A 20,443-nucleotide genomic window follows, 5' to 3' on the forward strand; every position below is an offset into this window, starting at 1 on the left:
GTTTTTTGACCATATATATTGTTTCATTTTAGACAAATTAAATATAGATTTTAAAATTAAGTTAAGTATATAAAATAATTTCATAAAATTGGGATTTAAATAGTTTTTATAGTAATTACTAGGGATGGCAAACTTATTCAAAATTGCGATCGACTATATTTTTTTCTGATACTTTGCGGTCGATAAGCTTGAAAGCAAACATTGTGAAAGAATAAAATGTCACTCGAATCCGTTAATAAATAACTTATACATAAACTACTAGTTAAATTCAAAACAGCAATAATAACAAATAATTATTAAATAAATAATATTATATCATAAAGGGGAAAAATAATGTTTTTTTTTCTTTCCCTAATAAAATAAAGGGGAAATATAAATTATAAACTATTTTCAAATTTTTAGCCTAACATTTACTACGTTATATTGGGTGGACCCAATCAGTCTCCCTGATTTTAATCGGGTACGATAAATTAATTAAATTAAAAAAGTAAAAAGACCAGATGGTCAGGGAACATTTCATGCAATATAACCATTGAACATCGGACGGTGTGGGCCGTAGTTCCATCCTTTTGAAGCACAGGTCTAGGAATGCAATATCCTGCAATCTGGGTTGTAAAAAGTTCTCCAGTATGGTAATAGCGCTATGAAGTTACCGTAAGAGTTACCTTGAATTAAAAAAATAAAATGCGAGTATTAATAAAAAATATGTACGGCAAACTTAGGGGACAGTCGTATACAAAAAAAAACGGCATTTAAGTCTATTGTTACTATTAACCGTCAGTGATTAATGTTTGTTAGAATCTTTATCGTTCGTTATCCATCGGATGGCGAATAGCTCTCTATCAAGAGACGTGAACAGAATTTTTTTATTTTCCAATGCAATTTTGACACTAATTACACAGCATACTTTTTTTTATTAGTCAATTCAAAAGTAACAACAAATATTTATTCTTCACTTTTGCAAATACGAAAAGTGCAAATTCTACGTGTTCAATTAGGTAATTAATAAACAGAAAATAATAAATTGTTATGATGCTTTCAAGTTTATTATCCGCGAATTATAATAGTTGGCAATGGTCGGCACTTCATAAAGTTTCTATTAATCATGGGAAATTTATTGCTAATTATTTACTTCTTAAAAAATCATTAAATCGTTTACCTTTTCGTCGGATGTTTCACTAGAGTATTGCGCTTGTTCATTTGTGATTGAAATTGCTTTCTTTAAAATTTATAATTTGTACCAAATATTGCACATCTTGCATTTTTCATATCAAATGTTGCATATCTTGCATTTTTTGTGACTGCGTGCTTGAACATATGAACCAAACCGAAATATATCGATATTATTTCTTCGGTTCAGTTTCTTTTTTGTTTCGACCAAAATAACGGGTTTTCGTTTCAGTTCCGGTTCAATGCCCTGAGATTATCGCACGCTTATGGACAAAAGGCGATACTAGAGTGGTTCTATAATATTTCTTTGCCTTTTTTATCTTAGTCACTCCGATTCATAAAAAGTGTCACAAATCTCAGATTGACAATTACAGGCCAATAGCTTTGATCTCATCACCTGTAAAATTATTTGAAATTGTTTTGCATAAATACATTTTTAATCATTGCAGGTGTATGCTTCTCGACCAACAACATGGTTTCCGTAAATCTCGATCCACTGTCACTAATCTAATGAAAATGCATTCGATTTCTGATTCCCTCGACCTACAGGAGGATCTCAACTCTATATGGAAATGGGCTTGCTATAACCAATTGCCTTTCAGTGTAAAGAAATGTCACACAATTTCATTTTCAAGGTCGTTAACGCCGGCAAAATATTCATACCATCTAGACGGATATTTTCTGGAAAGGTTTTCTTCAACTAAGGATTTAGGAGTGACTTTCGAAGAACGTTGGAAATTTAGCCAGCACATTGCAGAGACTCATAGCAAATCCTTAAAAATGCTCGGTTTTATCTTGAGAAATGCGCGTTACTTCAGGAATACTTTAGTATTGCGCACTCTTTATGATACTCTAGTCCGCAGCATACTAGAAACTAGCTCCATCATTTGGATCCCAGGCGTAATGAATCAATATAATGAATTGAAGCTGGAAAAAGTACAACGTAAATTTCTTCGATATTTATACTTGAAGGAATACGGGTTATCCGTTCTTGTTTCCCAGTGCTTTTATTTTGGGAGCCCTGGGATACGTTTCTTTGTCGACTCGCAGAAGTATTTATGTAATTAAACACTTCTGGAAATTGCTCAAGGGCATCGTAGACAACCCTTCAGTGCTCGAGCAGCTTCAAATGTGGGCTCCTGAAGGTGGTTATAGTTCTCGGTCGCGTCCACTATTCTTGCCTGTAAAGTCTAGAACTGGAGCACTTGCCAACTCTTCTCTGGCCAAGGCTATTCATCTGCTCAATTCTGTCCATAGGAATATTGACATTTTCTCTTGCACATATGGAGTTTTGGTTCAGTTCGTATGGGACAATGCACACCTGTTGAGGTGATTTGTGTCTGTTGTTTTGTTTTGTCTTGTTTATATTTGTATGTATTATCATGTATTTGTACTTTTGACTATCGTGACGCATTGGGTTTGCCTGTCAGGTCACGATGGTTATAATTTTAATAAATAAATAAATAAAAAATTTTACTTTGACAAAATTTAATCTGGTCTTTGGACTCTAAAATTTACATATTATGATTAAAATTAAATCTTTCTTAGATACAACTTTATAAAACTTACATTGTTTATCCTGTTACGATCGTCAGCTAAGTCTTCCTTAAATCTAAGGCGTCATAAGCATTCCTATTATTCGCAATTGATCCCACCGTTGTAACCGATTATTATATTAACATTCGTCAATTGCCACCGATTTAATGTTAACGTCACGGCTTATAAATCTAGCTATTCGCAGATTAAAAATAAGGAAAACACATATTTGCAAGTAAAGAATATATTATATTAAAAAACGTAGACTAATTACATTACATACGGTTATACATAATTTGTGAATATGACAATAGCGTTTGAGAAGGGTCGTAGGTAAATCTTCTCGAGAGAGCTTAGCAGAATTACCTGATTGCAACTTCTCTTACCCAACCGTTAGAGATCGCTTAGCTAAATCTTCCATTAGTCCTACGCCTGTTTCTCTCATGATAATTAACCTTACGGTTAATCTAAGTCTTCGAAAATTCTACCTTTGACGTTCGGTACAACTGTCTTTACGGTTTCGTGTCACGCATACATATGAGATAATTCGCCAATACTATTACGAATGAATACTATTAATAATAAAATAATAGCAATGATAAATTATCTTTTTAATAAATTTAACCTTATTTTTTAAAACAGTCTTATGTATTTAATGTATGTAGTAAAATATAAATGTATAATGTTTTTGTTTTATAAAATATCTATCGTTATCCATTGTATATTTGAACACTGTGTGTACTGAGACGTAATTTGCGGGGGGGGGGGGGATAATTGGATGAAAAGCGCTAAAAATGTTTTTTGTCCAATAGAATGCATCAAAAAAATTCTTAGAACTTCTTAAAAACATGTATGATTTCGTCAATTTTTTTACCCCTGTAGATGTATTTATTTAAAATGGTTCAACCTATAAAATTGTAGAATGGAATAGCGGTCGTGATGATACAAACAATATTAATTACGGATAGGGCCGACTCGAGGGGGTAGGGCGGCTATTCAGACAGTCGCACAGAGCGCCAGAACCTGGGGGTCCAACGTTTTGCGAAGAAGATCACGGTCAAATAATAAAAATATGCAAATATTTATCCATTCATTTTAATAGGAAATTTGTTTTTGTCAAGATTTACATATGTTTTTGGTTGTACCATCTGTATAGCGTAAATGTATAGCGTAAAGCAGTGGCGCACAGCCTACAGCACACTATGCATCTAATCCTGTCGGCTAAATTAATGCTATTGTCCGCAGGTCCATCGATAGGGGGGTAAAGGGTGGCATCGCAGACTGCCTTCGTCAAGCTGTCCCAACCAATACACGTCCTGCATTAATTTTTGCACACAGACTCAACTGTGTGTATATCGTCGCTTTATGTGAACTATCCGACTAACTAACATCATTATCCGTGACAAGAGGCGATTGTAGGGCGAATTATGTAAAATTAAATAATTTTAACAATATATAGTGCAATTTATGATAGAAATTAAGTTTACTTATACAATTTAATTAGTGTGATTATAGCATATCATATTTATATGCTTTGGCTTCCTTTTTTTTCAACGTCACTTTTAATATGTATTTTAATTAGTAAAATATTAGCCACATCAGTTTTTTCAACTCTTTTCTATGTGCTAATATCGTGCAAAATTGGAAAGTTTTCATAAAGTAAAATGTAAGTTATCCTTAAGCTTTAAGCAGATTATTTACTTGTTTTTTCACGTCACTTTTTAGAACTTTATAATAAGTTTAATACTAGTCAGATCAGGTTTCTTCAATGTAAATAAAAAAAAATTTTTTTCTTCGTGCAACTTTTTCGTATCAACTTTTTTTCTTCGTGCAAATTTTAGGATAACATAAAATTTTCATGGCGAAAAATGTATGTTATCCTAAATCTTTCAGTGGTTGTTTTTTTAATTAATTCACAATTTTTACTTGCGGGAAATCTAACGACCATTTCGAACAAATGAAAAGAAATAGCAACAATGTAAGAGAGATTTCGGAACTAAGCAATTGTATTTTTAATTGATAATATCCTACGAATCATCTGTTAGCACATTCGTTAATCACTCGTAAGTACCCTTAAGTACTAGAAAAAAACACATTTGTTTGAAAAGTATGCGCTTTTAATAAGGCCTAACAATGCGTTCTACACTGTAAAAAAATTTTGAAAATAAAAATATATTTCTCAGTCGTATTTTTAGATATAACTTAGGATTTTGACAAAGTGTGGCTCCCTGAACTATTCTACAAAATTAAAAGACTGCTTCTACACAACAGTTTCTTAATAATCTAAACCCACATGATCCAATCCGCTCTGAAAGATAGACACTTACAAATTAAGATCAGAGAAGTAAACACTAAATTGTACTAAATATCATCAGGAGTACCTCAGGACCGATGCTGTATTTGTTATACACGATATCTATCGATATGGGTTCACCCAAGGTGGAGATCTTCCTCGGGTGAACCCAATAATAATTGCTACACTTGCCGACGACACTAAAATAATAGCGTCTGATATTGACCCAAAAGTAGCATCGAAGAGACTACAAAATCATATTTTAAAAGTCCAAGCTTGACTCTCCAAATGGCGAATCAAAGCAAATGAAGCTAAATATAAATCAAATTGCATTTTAATAATAAAAAAATAATATCACTTTATCGTTTAACTTATTATTATTATTAATTATTGTATTTACCCGCTTGCATATTTTCCATTTTTACTTTCAATAAAAACACTGTTTTTTCACAATACATTTTATTACATACAAATATTTATAAACGCAAAAATATGACACAATAATAAACATTAAAATCTAGTAATAAATTTAATTTATATTTGGTCCCAAGCATAACTAGGAATGTAGGAATTCTTCGATTAATACGCAAACTATAAACGATAACTAAATTGCCACATGACTACAATTATTACAACCTATTCAGTCTTCTCGCGAAGAAAAGTAAAACTATATCTCTTGACCTTTATTATGAAGATATTTGAGTATTATGGGAGCGATATAAAATAATTACCCCTAAAAATAAACACATATTTCAAGGTCACAAGGTATGGCACTAAATATTTTGATGATCTACAACCAACATTATTATTTAATATTCAGGTTCTGTACTTTCCATTTTTTTTAAATTTAACCTTTAGAGATATTTTATTAGGTCAGCGATTAGTGATGTAATAAAAAATATTACTGTCGGGACCACTGGTAATCGTTGCGTCAAATTAGTTTCCAGATACTTGTTAAAAAAGTTATAAATTAATTAATCAAATAAAAAGTGTGTATCTATTAATAATAATTGTACTAAAACTGTTAGGTCGTCAAAAGATAACTCTACGCTGACTAATGTATACGATTTCGAATCTACCGTTAAACCCGCCAAAGAGTATGATACGATCTATATTTTAATATTGATCTTTTTGGCTGTTTCAATTGGTCAAAAGGTCGAGGAAAGAAGGGGAGGTTCAAATTTCTTCTATTCCTCAAAGATATATAAGCCATAACACTAACCTGGAACTTGTCCGCAGAACTACTACTTTGCATTTAACTGAGAATAACTTTTAAAGAGTTCAGCCATATATGCACCAAGTGGAGCTACGATGAATCGACCGATTCTACTCTGAAAGCCTGAACACTTTGAATCTACAAACTTTGTTTGAAAAAGTTGAATTGATTAGATGTCTAGCACGAGGTGTTCGTTGTCTAGCCAAATAGCATATAACGGTTTAATATTCTTATTCAATATAAACAACAGTAGTCTTAATATTGACATGTATTTATATATTGGTAACATTATCACCATATTTTGTTAACTTCATTGATTGATATTGTAGATTGCGATAATATTTAGATTCTATAAGATCATGTATGAACTTCTAAATGTAAGGACCAGAAACACTGACTTTTAGAGTTTAGTAAGTAGAAACCATACAAATACAAAGAATTGGCGTATGGACCATTATATTAAAATAATAATATATCCTAGTATACTAATGACAATAATAAATCAAAAATTCAATTAAAAAAATTCACCGAATATTGGTGTAAAATTATATAAAATTCACTAATTAAAAATATTTTATATGTGTATATATAAAAAAAAATATTTGGCACATGTAAGTTAATATTCAGGGCTTTGGAGTTGTGATTTATAATACTTTTAGTGACGTATGTTTATTTTCAAGTTCACTGACAACATTTTAACATTGCATGAAATTAAAATAAAACAAATTAAGAAAGAACATATATTCTACTAAGTCATTAACCAAAAGGTCTGCGAGTTTGTTAGAGCCATAATCTTTTATTTAAAATGTAGAAATTGAACCCAGAAGATAAAAAATGACTACCCTGTTTATAAAAATAGTAGGTTGAGTAATATATTATATGACAAGCTAATCAGAGTGTATTTTAACGACTCCATAGCCCTACTAATACTATACCATATACATTTAGAGTTCTTCTTTGACAGATTCTTTGAATTCGTCGTCGATCTTTAGCGAGTTTTCAGTATCACTAATGTAGCCATCTTCTCCTTTGTAGTGCGTCGGATAGATCATCAACGGTTGAACGGAGTATGCGATCAGATCTCTCGTATGATAGTGGTCACTCCAAGAAGTTCTGCAAAATATTCAAGTACACATTAATAAAAATGTATATTATTATACAATAAATTGTAATCGCATCGCTATTGTTTGATAATCGCGGCAAATGTTTAGTGAATGGTCTTCTGATAAAGACTTTACAAAACTCACTCAGGTTGTTTATCGAACATTATCGGTAGGTATTCGTCGACCGGCAAAAGCTTCGAAAGCGGATTTCCATCGACCAACTTCTTTGCGCCATTGTTACTCAACAAATACCCTAAAGTCCAGTACGAATAGTCGGCTTTGACCAGAGACGGTGAAACATTAGGTTCTTTATCATTTCCCATCAGTTTCCTGCCTAGGTATCTAAAAATAAATTAGTCAATGATTATTATATATTTAAAATTAATTGATAACATTATATGTAATAGCTACATGAGATCCCATTCCAAGTGGAATTGTTCTATTTCTTCCATAATAAGAGCAAGCTTATGACGGAAATATGGTTGAAAATGAACATCGTCTTCTAGCACCATTACTTTTTGATGACCTTCTTGTATAATCTGAAAATAAATAATATATGTATATACTTTATATTTACAATCACTAGTACAGATTTTCATACTATGTATACATTATACACACAATGTTCATTTCTGAAAAAGTTCATTATCCGTTCATTATCTAATTGACAAAATCAGTACATGCTTCAACTAAGCAGCTCAGAAAACACAATTTGTAATATCTGTATTTTGTTCAATAAGCATATTTGTATTGTCTATATTTAATAACCCATTACTGTTTCAAAAATCAAATCAGTATTTCTACGTTAATATTTATTGTATATATGTATGTATATTAATACGAAATTATCAATTAGTGCAATCACAATAAGAAATAATGCAAAATTAATATGCTTTTCAATAGTTTCAAGAAAAGTGAATTTAAAAAAAAACTTAAGAGAGCTTACAAGCTTATAGTTTCTAATTGCTACTCGACGTAGCTCATAGTAGCCTACTTAATACTTATAATACTATTATGTATAAAGCATCTCTAAAAAAACGTAATGATTTCACAACCGGCGAACTTGATTCATTTTTTTTATTTATTTTTCATTTCAATATTGCAATATAATTATTCGCTATAGACAACATTGAAGTTATAGCATAACTCAATGTGTTTCAATAAAATTTTGTGTTATTTTTTTTATGGATGTTGTTAGAGCATACTATTCATTGGAAAGGGATAGTGAACACAGTTCATTATATAAGAGAACACCAGACTTGGTATATACATAATATATATGTATATGTATTGTTCCACGGAAAAAATATTTTAGCAGAAAAATACTGATATTGATATTTGTTGTATAAAATACGATGTAAAAAAGTACATATTTCCACAAAAACTCTCAATTATGCCATGCTTTTGTGCATGCTACAATAAAAACAGTGCTCGAAATATAAACCGAAGAGGGTTCTCTTATGTTTATATTTAGATTCATTTTGAGAATATCCTTTATTCAGAGAAGAGTGACAAGTCCTGCATTGATAATTATAGTCAGTAGTGTTGTTTTCAGCACATATTACATACATATATTTTTAATCGTTGCAGGCTATGCTTCTTGAACAGCAACATGTTTTACGACAATCCACTGTCACAGTGTTTAAATTGTCTGTTTTTTAAAATAAAGTTATCATTACAAAGTTAAAATTGTATGTATACAATAAATTTGTTAAAATGTATCGAAAATGTCTAATAAAAATAGATGCTGTAAAACGCTAAAATACAAAATGAAAATGCTAAAAATTGATAAAAAATAAATGCTAAGAATACGTGTCTCTACTAATGACCTTAGTATGACGTTTGAGAAGCACTGGGAATTCCGCCTGCACATTACAGAGACTCAATCGATAAAAATTCTCGCTTTTGTCATGAGAAATACGCGATACTTTGATATTGCGCACTATGGTGCCGTACTTCATTATATGAATTCCTAGCGTTATGAGTCGATGAAATGAATTGCGACTCAAAAAAGTACATCGAAAATAACTTCGGTATTTATACTTTCGGTACTATACGTTACTGTTTCGCTCACTTTTATTTTGGTAGCGCTTAGTTACGATTCATTGTTACCGCGCACCAATAATTTGAATCATACGAATTACTAAAATTCGTCGTAAAATCTGTTAATCCATCGATGGATTTTGAAGACTCAGTATCCGGCTATTGTCAAAACCTAGACGTGCGAACGATCCATGGTTCTCAATTTAAAAATTTTGTTATTACATTTACGTACAAATTTTCTGAAAATAAACTAAATTACTGTTTTTAACTCCACTTAATATTTAGACAATATATTTCGAGAGCATCAAATTCCAAACCGTGAAATTGTTGTTGATGATTCAATTGTCATATATTTATTATTTTTTGCCTAATAATAGATATATCACCACAATTAATTAATTGATTATGATAAATAAATTGGACTATAAGTTAAGTGTCCATAAAAACATGAAAAAATAAAATTAAAATAAAATCGATAGATTAGATAACACATATATTAAACCCCTTCCTGGAATTTTCATTAATTACTTAGCAAAGATCTTTAACGTTTGCTTATCATTTTGGTATTTCAATATCTTATGTTTATAACCGTCAAAAGGATCAATAGGAAGTAAAATTACTAACGAACAGTTTAAAAATAATTCGACAACACGCTAATTTGAATATAAATGGAGGTACAACCATTTTAATGTTAGATATAGAAAACGCTTTCGACACGTATGCCGTTTTATAGCATATGACATGACGATTTGATTTACAAAATGTACTAATACAAAACCTCCGACTGTCTGTTACGTATAATACGCTCATACCATAAAAGTTATGTTGTTTCATTAAATAATGAACACTCGAAACTGCGTAAAATTCAGGGAAATTTGTTTACAAATATAAGATCCACGATTATATGTTACACTTAATATGCTTCTTCTATAAATAATGACGAGTCATTCGAAACATTTATGAGTTAAATTGATTATTTGTAAAATTTTCATGTTTCGAATCGATGCCTATAGTGTGAAATAAGAACATATTCACAATTGCAGTGCATTTAATTAAGCCATAGATGCTAAATGTGTTGACTTTACTTGACCAGCAACACGGTTTTCGTCCGTGTCGTTCTATGGTCACGAACCTATTACACTGTAAAATATTATTTTTCGATAAATGTGTCGTCTGATATTCTAGTCAAAATATTCAATACAAATATGTATGTATCGAACACATGTAAATATCAAGATACGCTATAGGTATGTGTACTTCATATATCGTGTTTGTCATTCATTCTATCTCTTATGACATAAGTTTCGTTGCGATACGTAATTTTATTGTGTCCTCGAATATAGTTATATTATCTGGAAAATCAGTGTATTGAAGTACTCCTTGTTGCTAGAGAGGATTCAAAATAAATTTTCAGATATTTTTACAAGAGGGAGTACGGATCGTATCCCTATTTGTATCCTAAGACTATATTTAGTGCAACACTTTTTATTGTTGTAAGGTTCCATAGAGTCACGACTGCATTCCTTATTCTAGGCAATTGCGGCTAGGACACACGAGCTTCTTAATAAGCTTGCCAAAACAGGGACGTTTTTGGCGAAAGCTTCGAGGTACTGGAACAATTTTTTTTGTAGGTGCAAATCTGTTTTATGTGTGCGCTACAGTTATTTTTTATTTTACAAACTATGTTTGTGTGTGTTTAAAATTATACAAATCTGGGATGCTGAATGCATTTATTTTCCCACAAAACATTTATGAACACATACACCTACGTATTCATAAACACATAACACACACGTGCTTGAAAATATTTACAACATGGAAAATGAATATGGTATGGTAGTCAAAATCGCCAAATGCAACGGTTGTATTGACTGCAGCAAACACAAATAACAAAAGGACCTCCTGTAATGAATCGCAACATGAAATGTTTGTAACAGGATAATTCACGTCCTAATACAATACAAATATTCGAAACTAGTTGATGCGGCCAGCGGTCCATATTGTTAAAATTAAGCTACGATTATTATTACAATTTAATTTGCAAAATGAAAAGGAAAAATATATGAAAAAGGCGTTTTATAAAAAAAATGTTCGTTTAATATTTAATAGTATAGTTATTTCTTATAAATATATAAATATTATAAAATTAAAATAAATAAATATTATAAAATTTATTTATTGTAACCAGAGAGGAGTAAGCCCAATGCGTTACAAATAGGTAAATCTCCAACAAATGAGTATCTATATTAATAATTATAAATTATTATGTGTAATATAATTTATAACCAAAATATGTCAGCTAGGGCCGTTTTTTAATAATAACGCATTTTTTGAATAAAATTCGAGTGCCGTAACGAACCCGTAACTTCAGAATTATTAGTTTGAGACATTATGGACTACGCTATTCAGCTATAAAATATAACCTAAAGCTATTTTGATAATCACATCCATAGCTTTATGTATAAATTATCTTACTGTTAAAAATTACATTTAAATTAATTATAATGCATACAATCGTATTTTTTATTGTCTAAAATGTTTTGCTTTCAATGACAATGTACTTAGGATGCTTTTTTTATTATCGTATGTATCAGAATGTAAAAACAATAATTCAGTTATTTTCTCTTTAAAAAATAGTGCGTCAATTTATATTTAAGTAGTATACGTATATAAATAAAAATAATATTATTTTATTATTAAACTTACATCTTTCCATATGATATAGTGACTCAGGAAACAACCAATCTCGCCCATAGTAATTGGTCTAAAATATATTTAAAATTAGCGTTATGTTACTATATTAAATGTAAAAAAGTGAATTAATAAAGAATACCAAATTTAATTTTCTGTCTTAGGTATAAAGTATCGAAGGTAATATAATGTATTATTTGTGTGAGGGAGGATTGTGTGTGGAAGGAACGTTGACCGGATTATTGCGGATACGAAAACCACGGACAGCAAAAATTCCGACCAGCGAAAATTAATAATGTCCTTGAAAAGTTGAGGTGGCTGCTTGTTTGGTGGTAAAAACGGTGATGAATTTGGAACAAAAAATTTTTGGACACAAAAATTGTGCAAATTGATTTTTTTGTAATGAGAACAAGTCAATAAACATATATAGATTGTTATATAAATATATATTCGGCCAACCTGTAAAGCAGGTGTTTTCGACACAGTTGTGTTTGAGAATACTGAAATTGGATATATTAATCAAATATAATATAGTTTATATTTTAGCTTAGAAAATGCATTAGCAAAAATTAAAGTAAGCATAAATTGCAATACATGACAACAAAGCACAAAACGTGATTGATAAGATAAATATAAAATATAATAACACAAAAAAATTGACACAGATTAACTAGCAAATTTAGAATTAGACAGCTTGGAATTAAAAAATAAAAATATATGAAACACGCTGCTTTTGACAAATCTAAATATCTACTGATTTTAACTAACATACATTATTTATTTTATATTCTAAATGTATACATTGTCATGTACTATTTTAATAATTTTAAAATTAATAGTTTTTTTAATTTTAATTTTTGAATACACGTTTATCTCATTAGGTGCGGAATTTTAATTCAAAAATTTAATGTGTTGGACTTTTGAATCTGCATGCATTTACAATATGTTCGGAATTTTCAGGTCCACTATTTTCGTGTTCGCGGTTTTCGTTTACGCAATATTCACCGAACCGGAAAGTACTACTAGAAAAGGGTGTGCCCGAAATCCTGTCAGTCTTTCACAAAAACAAGTTATAAATACTATAAATACAAAAGATTTATGACAAGGATGCAAATTTATTTATAAATATTAGAAAACAACTATTAGGGACAGACATGTAGATGTATTAGTCAGAGTAGTCATATTTATCACGAGTTTCCTGATTTGAGGATTTGGTACATACGAGTATTTGCTATTTCAACCGCGACCTCCATTGATAACATTAAAAAAAATTTTCGCTGTGACAATATAATATTTATATATTTTTAGATAATATTTTTTTCTAGCTGCTTAATTCATATTTACAGTTAAGAGCATATATTTAGATGTCCAAATGTAATTTTATTTTTGTAAGAGGTGCGAGTATTATGCAAAAATGTGTGTGTAGCATTGAATTGGATAAAGGAGACAATATCATAATATTGGATTTCTTTAATAATATATACTGAACAATAAATAATAATAAAAGTACTAAATACCTTTTTAAATACGGATCCAAATAATTAGGCATTAGTTGAATGCCCCACTGTTCCAGTTCATCATCGTCGAGATTTCTGTAAAAAAATAAAAAATATACTGTTAAGAGCGAGCCGACATCAGTTGAAACAGAAATATATGTACAAAATCGAGAAGCAGGCTATCAGATGTAAATTTGAACATTTTTTTATTTTTAAAATGCTATTTTAAATAAAATTGATTTAATGTGTGTATTTAATTGAAACATTTTATTTTTGTTAATATATTAAATATTAATTGGAATACTATACGAGTTACTCTAAATATACTTTATTTATATCTATGAAAACATCTGGTTATCAAGATAGAGAATTATATCAATAAAATCAGTTTAAATAACTAGCTCGAATAACATTTTCTGATGTTGAAAGAAAGCGTAATTTTTGTGCAAGCATAGGGTTATATAATGAGTTTTAAGTAAAACAATTGCTCCGTAATCAAATCAAAAGGTCGCTCAAGAAAGGAAATGGATTTTTATTGAACATACCGAAGATAAACTTAAAAAATCACAAGTGAATTACAGGGAGCAGGGGATCGCTTGATGTTGTTATTATGCAGTAATGCAGGGTATCTCAACTTTGTGGCCGCGGGCGCATGTGCGCCCGCTTGTAATATTCTATTAATATAACAAATATTGCAATCGTAAATGCAGCAACATTAATGTTATTTGGAATATGTTTTCATTTTACTATCTGTAGGCAAATAAATAAAACTAAAAAAAAATATTAAAAAATATTTATAATTATAATTCTAATAATTATTAAATTAAATTTATATGTTAAATCTGTATTCAAATTAAAATAAATTTCTAGTTTATATTTGTTGATTATTTGACATTTTTAATATTTGTGGCTGTGTTTAATTTGTTTTTATATTTTATTTAATATTTGTCGTAATTCTACATTTATGTATAATGTCTGTATTTAATTATATATGTAATTGCTTTTTGTTTCTATATTATTTATGATTATTAAACATTTTCAATATTTAATTGCTGCACAAAATAATCAATCCTATGTATATTTGCTTTACACTATTTTTTACGATCTCAAATGCGGCAGCGACAACAATAGGGTTGAGAACCTCTACAGCAATGCATCTGGTAATCGAATAAAACCGAGCTTTTAAATAGCGTTTTATATAAAGCATTGAGAAGCTAACAGGAATTTGAAAAAATAAACATAATGCGTTTAAAAAATCATTGAAGAGCTAAAGTTCCTCAGGATATCGCAAAATTAAAAAATACACTGACTTAAATAATGCTTACGGTTTTAAACCAATCGCGAATAAATTACAAAAATCTTTTACGAGGTGTAAATTTATTAAAACCCAATTAAAACAGAAGCACCTTTTCTTCTAAATAAAGAGTAACGTAAAATGTAAAACAATATTTAGATACCTGGGTTTACACCTGAACTCTAAGCTTAAATTTAATCAATATATTTTGGAACTTCTTTCTAAAGGGTTTGCCACCATTGCGGTCCGTAACTATAACAATTGTGTTATTATCTATGAAAATTAATTAGATTAATTTTAAACATACGCCTCTTAGGTGTGGGGTAACAGCAACATTTTTTTTATTCTAAATTACAAGTCTTTTAAAACAAAGCCATAAAAATAATATATAATACACATTTTTATACTAATCTTAAAAAATGTATATTAGCCTTCAAATAATAACAATTAAAGAACATTGTCATTTTCATACCAGAAAATATTATAAAAATATTTCGTGAAATAACACTAACCTACTAAATCGTAGATTATGATAAAAACAACCTTAAATTTAAATACAAGCACATATTGCTTTAGAGGCTTAAGACAACAAATGTACTCAAATTGTCACTTAATTTATTGTTTCCTGAATTATTACTTTTTTGACTAAATTGTAAATGGTTTTAATTATTTTTTCTTAAATTATAATTACATTTGTATTCTTAATTGTTAGCAAATTGTAACAAATACTGTAAACATAAAAATGGTTATTAAGGCTGTTAAAATACATTTAACTTTTGAATAACGCGCCTAGCCATTCACATACAACACATCTAGTGTTTCTTATCGAGAATTTTTATCGAGTTTTTTTAAAAATTAAATTTGAGCGAATATTGTAAAATGTTTTACAACTGCTGAATTTTTTTGTAACACTGCGTAAGAAAGGGCACGTCCGTGCCAGATGTATGAAAATATGCATGCTTTCCTGAAAGCTGTTAATAGAGGTCAGAAGTAGTTGAATGGCAAAAAATTGTTTACGATTTTCTCCATTCGTCCATTATAACAAATCATCATCCTATTGATGTTTGTTATCTTCAACGATCATACAGTTTTCTTCATAAATAATATAAAGATATATACAATAATACACTGTATTATTAAACTCACATACTATATATTACATATATTTTTAAAAATTTCTTGAGAAGTGAAAACATTGAGAAACTATTAGAATGCCTAATTCAACGGTTAAATTTGTTTTAATCTGTTATCTGTTTACTGCGGAAACAAATTTCAGGTCGGTAGACCTTTGGCATGTCGGATGACGCTCGCACGGCGGCTGCTGTCACGTACAGCTAACATATTTGCGCGCGATCGAAAGATGTGCCAAATAATCACAATTTTTAAATTGTCATATTATTAAAATTACGCTACTGACAATTAAAAAAGTTTATGTGGAAACTCACCAATACAATATCAGTGAAAACTTTTCGGTCGTAAATATTCAATTTACGCAAAATCTTTGTCGGCTTTTGCAAAATGCCATAAGGCATAAAAACGAACACCACATCTGTGACTATCCTAAAATTTGTCGCCACCGATTCTAAACAAGAATTTGTTATGGTGTGCCATTTATATAAACCGATCTAGGAAACTATATAAGGATATTCGAAACGATTTTTTTTAGCAAAATCAAGTACCACTAATTATTTTTTAATTATTTAATTCTGTATGAAAAAAAAATATATTAACGATATCAAACATATAATTAATCTCTTTTGGTGCCCTAAAATATTCAAAGATATCAGTAAGAGTCTGTTGAAGTCCCCGATAAGCATGTGGTATTATAACTTGACCACGTGATCACGATGAAGCGCTCGACATGCGTGTTGATCATAGGACGCCTACGCGCATACTGAAATTGAACCGAGTTACTCGTTCTATCTGTTTGCGAAAAACCATATCATTATCTCTCTCACTGTCGTCACTTAGCACGCGAGAGAGCGAAAGGGGAAGTATCTCAGCTCCGATTTAGGTTCTTTGACTTTTGCCGACAATATTCGGAAGCGCTCGAGCTCGACTGAATTACCCCCACTTTACCTCCTGTTCTCGGTAAGCTCGGACAACTTCCGAGAGATTTTAGAGCGGGCAGAACCGAACTCGACCGAAGTAACCCACTATATTCTCCGTCCTTGGCCAACCTTGGCCGACTTCCAGAGAGTGTAGTGTAGGCATAAGTGTTGATATCGTATAATAAAGGACGACAAAAAATTCATCAAAATAATAAAAAATATTGAATAATTTTATGAAAAAATTACTAGAATGTTAGTAACAGATTTTTGAACAACGGTGTTTTTCTCCAAATTAAGCTATGGTGAAGAAGAAAAACAACAGCATTCTGAATAAAATAATGTTTATTATATTATAGTGTATGTGTATGTGAACATATTAGGTACGTATTTAATTACTATAATTATTAATTATATTATGTTAACAGAAAATATGCAGTAAGTCTAGATGTTTTATAGTTTTTTATTTCCTGGAATTCATCCAATAAATTTGTATGAGCTCTATGGTTTTTCTATGCGGATTAATGTGGAATCGCGTCTATCTATACAAATACGATATATGTACCTACATATATAGATGTCCTATATAATATTAGTACGAAAATATTTCAGATTGTTGTGATTGCAAAATATTTGATAGAAATATTTTGTAATTATAAAAGGGAGCACGCGTGCCTCATAGATATCGCACATACATATCATATACGTGGAGAATGTGCATTGATTGGTACAACACATTTATATATGTATGTCTACATAGCAGTGGTGTTTGTGATTACCGGATAAACGCAGTCTCCGATCATTTTCGAAATATTCCGTGCTCACGGTGATGCTCGAAAAAGGGGAAGTTTTTCATAGAACTTATCGACGTTAACTTTTGATATCATATTTCAAACACCGAGTCTAAAGAGAATGTGAATTTCACACAAGTGTATATACATACATTGTATATGTATTATTTATTTATTATTTTACTAAAAAATAATTATAATATCAATATTAAAGAGCAGGCATGCGAGAGCATAGCATTGTCTCAGTCCGTTTTGATATTAAAATTATCCGCGTTATTTTTATAAGTGAACTTTTTTCTTTGATTGTATAACACATATTTATTGAGATTTGATATTTTAAGATATAAACTTCCATCACTAGATTAGTTTATTTGAAAAATACCAATAAAATGTCTCTATAAATATAGAAACGATTTGCTATTTTATTTTATTCCCTTTTAAATTTTCTCTGATTTTATATTTTTTATTCATTTCACTTTTGATTGTTTAAAAAGCAACGTTGTAGGTTAAAATATTACACTGACCTGTATATATTAACAGCTTACCGCCCGGGTTTTTTGCCGTAGTTTTCTTAGTGACCGGGCGATTTCGCAGAATAATGGCAAACAATTATCTTTTTAGTAAGCTTAATGCACTATAATGAGGTGTTGATCGCACCGATCAATAACTAATTATCTAATATTTTGAAAAACAATTGAATAAAAAAGGTCGTTTTTTATTATATTCGATTAATATTTTGAAAAACAATTGAATAAAAAAAGGTCGTTTTTTATTTATTTCAATGCGCATTGTTTTATTCATTCAGTGTCTATCAAAATTTGAATCGTAACAGCAAAATGAAATTCAAAGATTTTCTTTTGTGTAATGCAAAATTCAGTGGTGTCTACCGATTCTGAAGACATTTCATTAGTTTCTACTAAATCTTGTGGATCGTCAGCTGTGCTCGTGCTGTTAATCCACCAGAAAGGCTTTCGGATAAGCTAAAAAATCATCAGCCAATAAAAATAAAACGTTGGGAGAAATATAAAAGAAAATGTCGTGTTTGTACTACACATGGAATAAGGAAAGTTGTGAAGCTCCTCTTCATATTGATGAATGTTTTTATACGTATCAAAAAAATTAAAATAGATAAAAAAAAGTGTAAATAATAAAAATGAATATAAATAGGAATATAGTGTGGTTTATATTAGTGTAGTGATGAAAACAAATGTGTCCGTGACAGTTGTAAGCAGAAAAAGGACGCGGAAAAAATGGTGAGTGCAAATTATATTATATTTTAAACGGATATTTTTTATAAATCGTTTATACAAAAAATTATAGAAGCATTTAAACATTCATATTATTTCATTATAAATAACTGGTTTGTAACCATTGCAACCATTTTCAATTTATACAAAATATTATGAATGAAAAATACATATTTATTCGTTCATGATTTTATTCTTCAAAAATTTTTTTAAGTACAATAATATTTTTTTTTTAAATTACTTTTCAATAAACTAATACGGCGATAATTTATCCAAACTGTAGCTTTTATCCCCTGGTTTCTTAATCTGTTAATCATTGCGGTTTTCTGAATGTTGAGAAAATTTTAAAATAACATACACTCAGTAAAAATGTTCGTATGTTAATGGATGATATTTTTGGAAGTTCTTTGATTACTGTGTTATGTAATTTATTGATTTTAATTTTTAATTTTGCAATAACATACTTTGAAAAAATTTGGTAATTGATGTACTATCAACTGGATGTTTCGATTTCTTTTGATTGGATTGGTTTTATATTTACTTAACCAGACAGTTTGACGCTTAAATTTATTTCTGTTCAAGAAGTATTTTTTATATGAAATAAATAATTATGGTTCATACATTTCATTAAAAAATCACGCGCCTTAAAAAGGCGACGTCTCAATGCATTGCGACGCACTCTATTTACAAAAAATTGAAGTAAAATATAATTTATTTTTTATTTGATAGTACATAGAAAGAGTATACTACCATCTCTGATTATCATATAGAGGCAAACTTGATGGTATCCAAGTATTTTTTTAATAAAAGAAAACGCATGACGCAGGACTCATCCCTGAGTAAACGGCCACTAAACCATATTCTTTCAAGACTCGTATACGAGTCTTCGGGCGTTAAGATGTTAATATATAATAAAGTTATTATCACTTAAGGTATATATATATATATTATTATTATTATTAATAAATGTCATTTAAATTTAGAATTTACTTAAACATTATATATATTTAACTTTTCTTGCTTTTATCTTCGACAATCGTCCAAGTTATGGTTTACATTTACAGTATCGATGGAAATACACATGTTTTTTAGGCAGCCCTCGGCTCTCCGCTTTTGTCAATTAAAAGGTTAAATGTATTGCAATTGTGTTTTCCGCACCCGATGGTTTATAGTATTTTTTGTTAAAATTTGTCCCTTAAGTGATTTTATGACCTGGGCCATATCCGCTCGCCTTTATTAATTTGTGCCAGAGTTGCCGCCATCGGTAGGCATAATAATATTATACACTCGGTCCAAAATGTGAACGCTCATCAATTAAGTATTGGCGAGAAATATATAGGGTGACCATATGATTTTAATTTAATTTGTTCAGGAAAATGTAAAATATCACTTTCTTACTAATTTTGTACATATTTAGCTCAAAAACATGATATCAGTATTGGAACCACTCTCCAGGTTGAATATCTGTTCAATAGAATATTCAATAAAAATACCAATAGAATATTACAACAATTG

The 20,443-nt window shown here is 29.8% G+C and overlaps 1 protein-coding gene across 1 annotated transcript in view; it reads right to left on the reverse strand.

The window, feature by feature from the left end:
- Nucleotides 1-5,852: 5,852 nt before the first annotated feature.
- LOC148234314 (glycosyltransferase 25 family member) overlaps nt 5,853-20,443 on the reverse strand; it is a 63,348-nt gene continuing 48,757 nt past the window's right edge. The window contains exons 6-10 of the mRNA XM_088187911.1: nt 13,570-13,644; nt 12,068-12,125; nt 7,730-7,857; nt 7,463-7,660; nt 5,853-7,328 (exon numbers count right to left, since the gene is read on the reverse strand). Of these exons, the coding sequence (XP_088044037.1) occupies nt 7,160-7,328; nt 7,463-7,660; nt 7,730-7,857; nt 12,068-12,125; nt 13,570-13,644 (628 nt within the window). The 3' untranslated portion in view covers nt 5,853-7,159. The remainder of the gene's footprint in view (nt 7,329-7,462; nt 7,661-7,729; nt 7,858-12,067; nt 12,126-13,569; nt 13,645-20,443) is intronic.

The sequence above is a fragment of the Plectrocnemia conspersa genome, unplaced genomic scaffold (assembly GCF_051122295.1).
Source record: "Plectrocnemia conspersa isolate PC_06_02 unplaced genomic scaffold, ASM5112229v1 ptg000006l, whole genome shotgun sequence".
NCBI lineage: Eukaryota > Metazoa > Arthropoda > Insecta > Trichoptera > Polycentropodidae > Plectrocnemia > Plectrocnemia conspersa.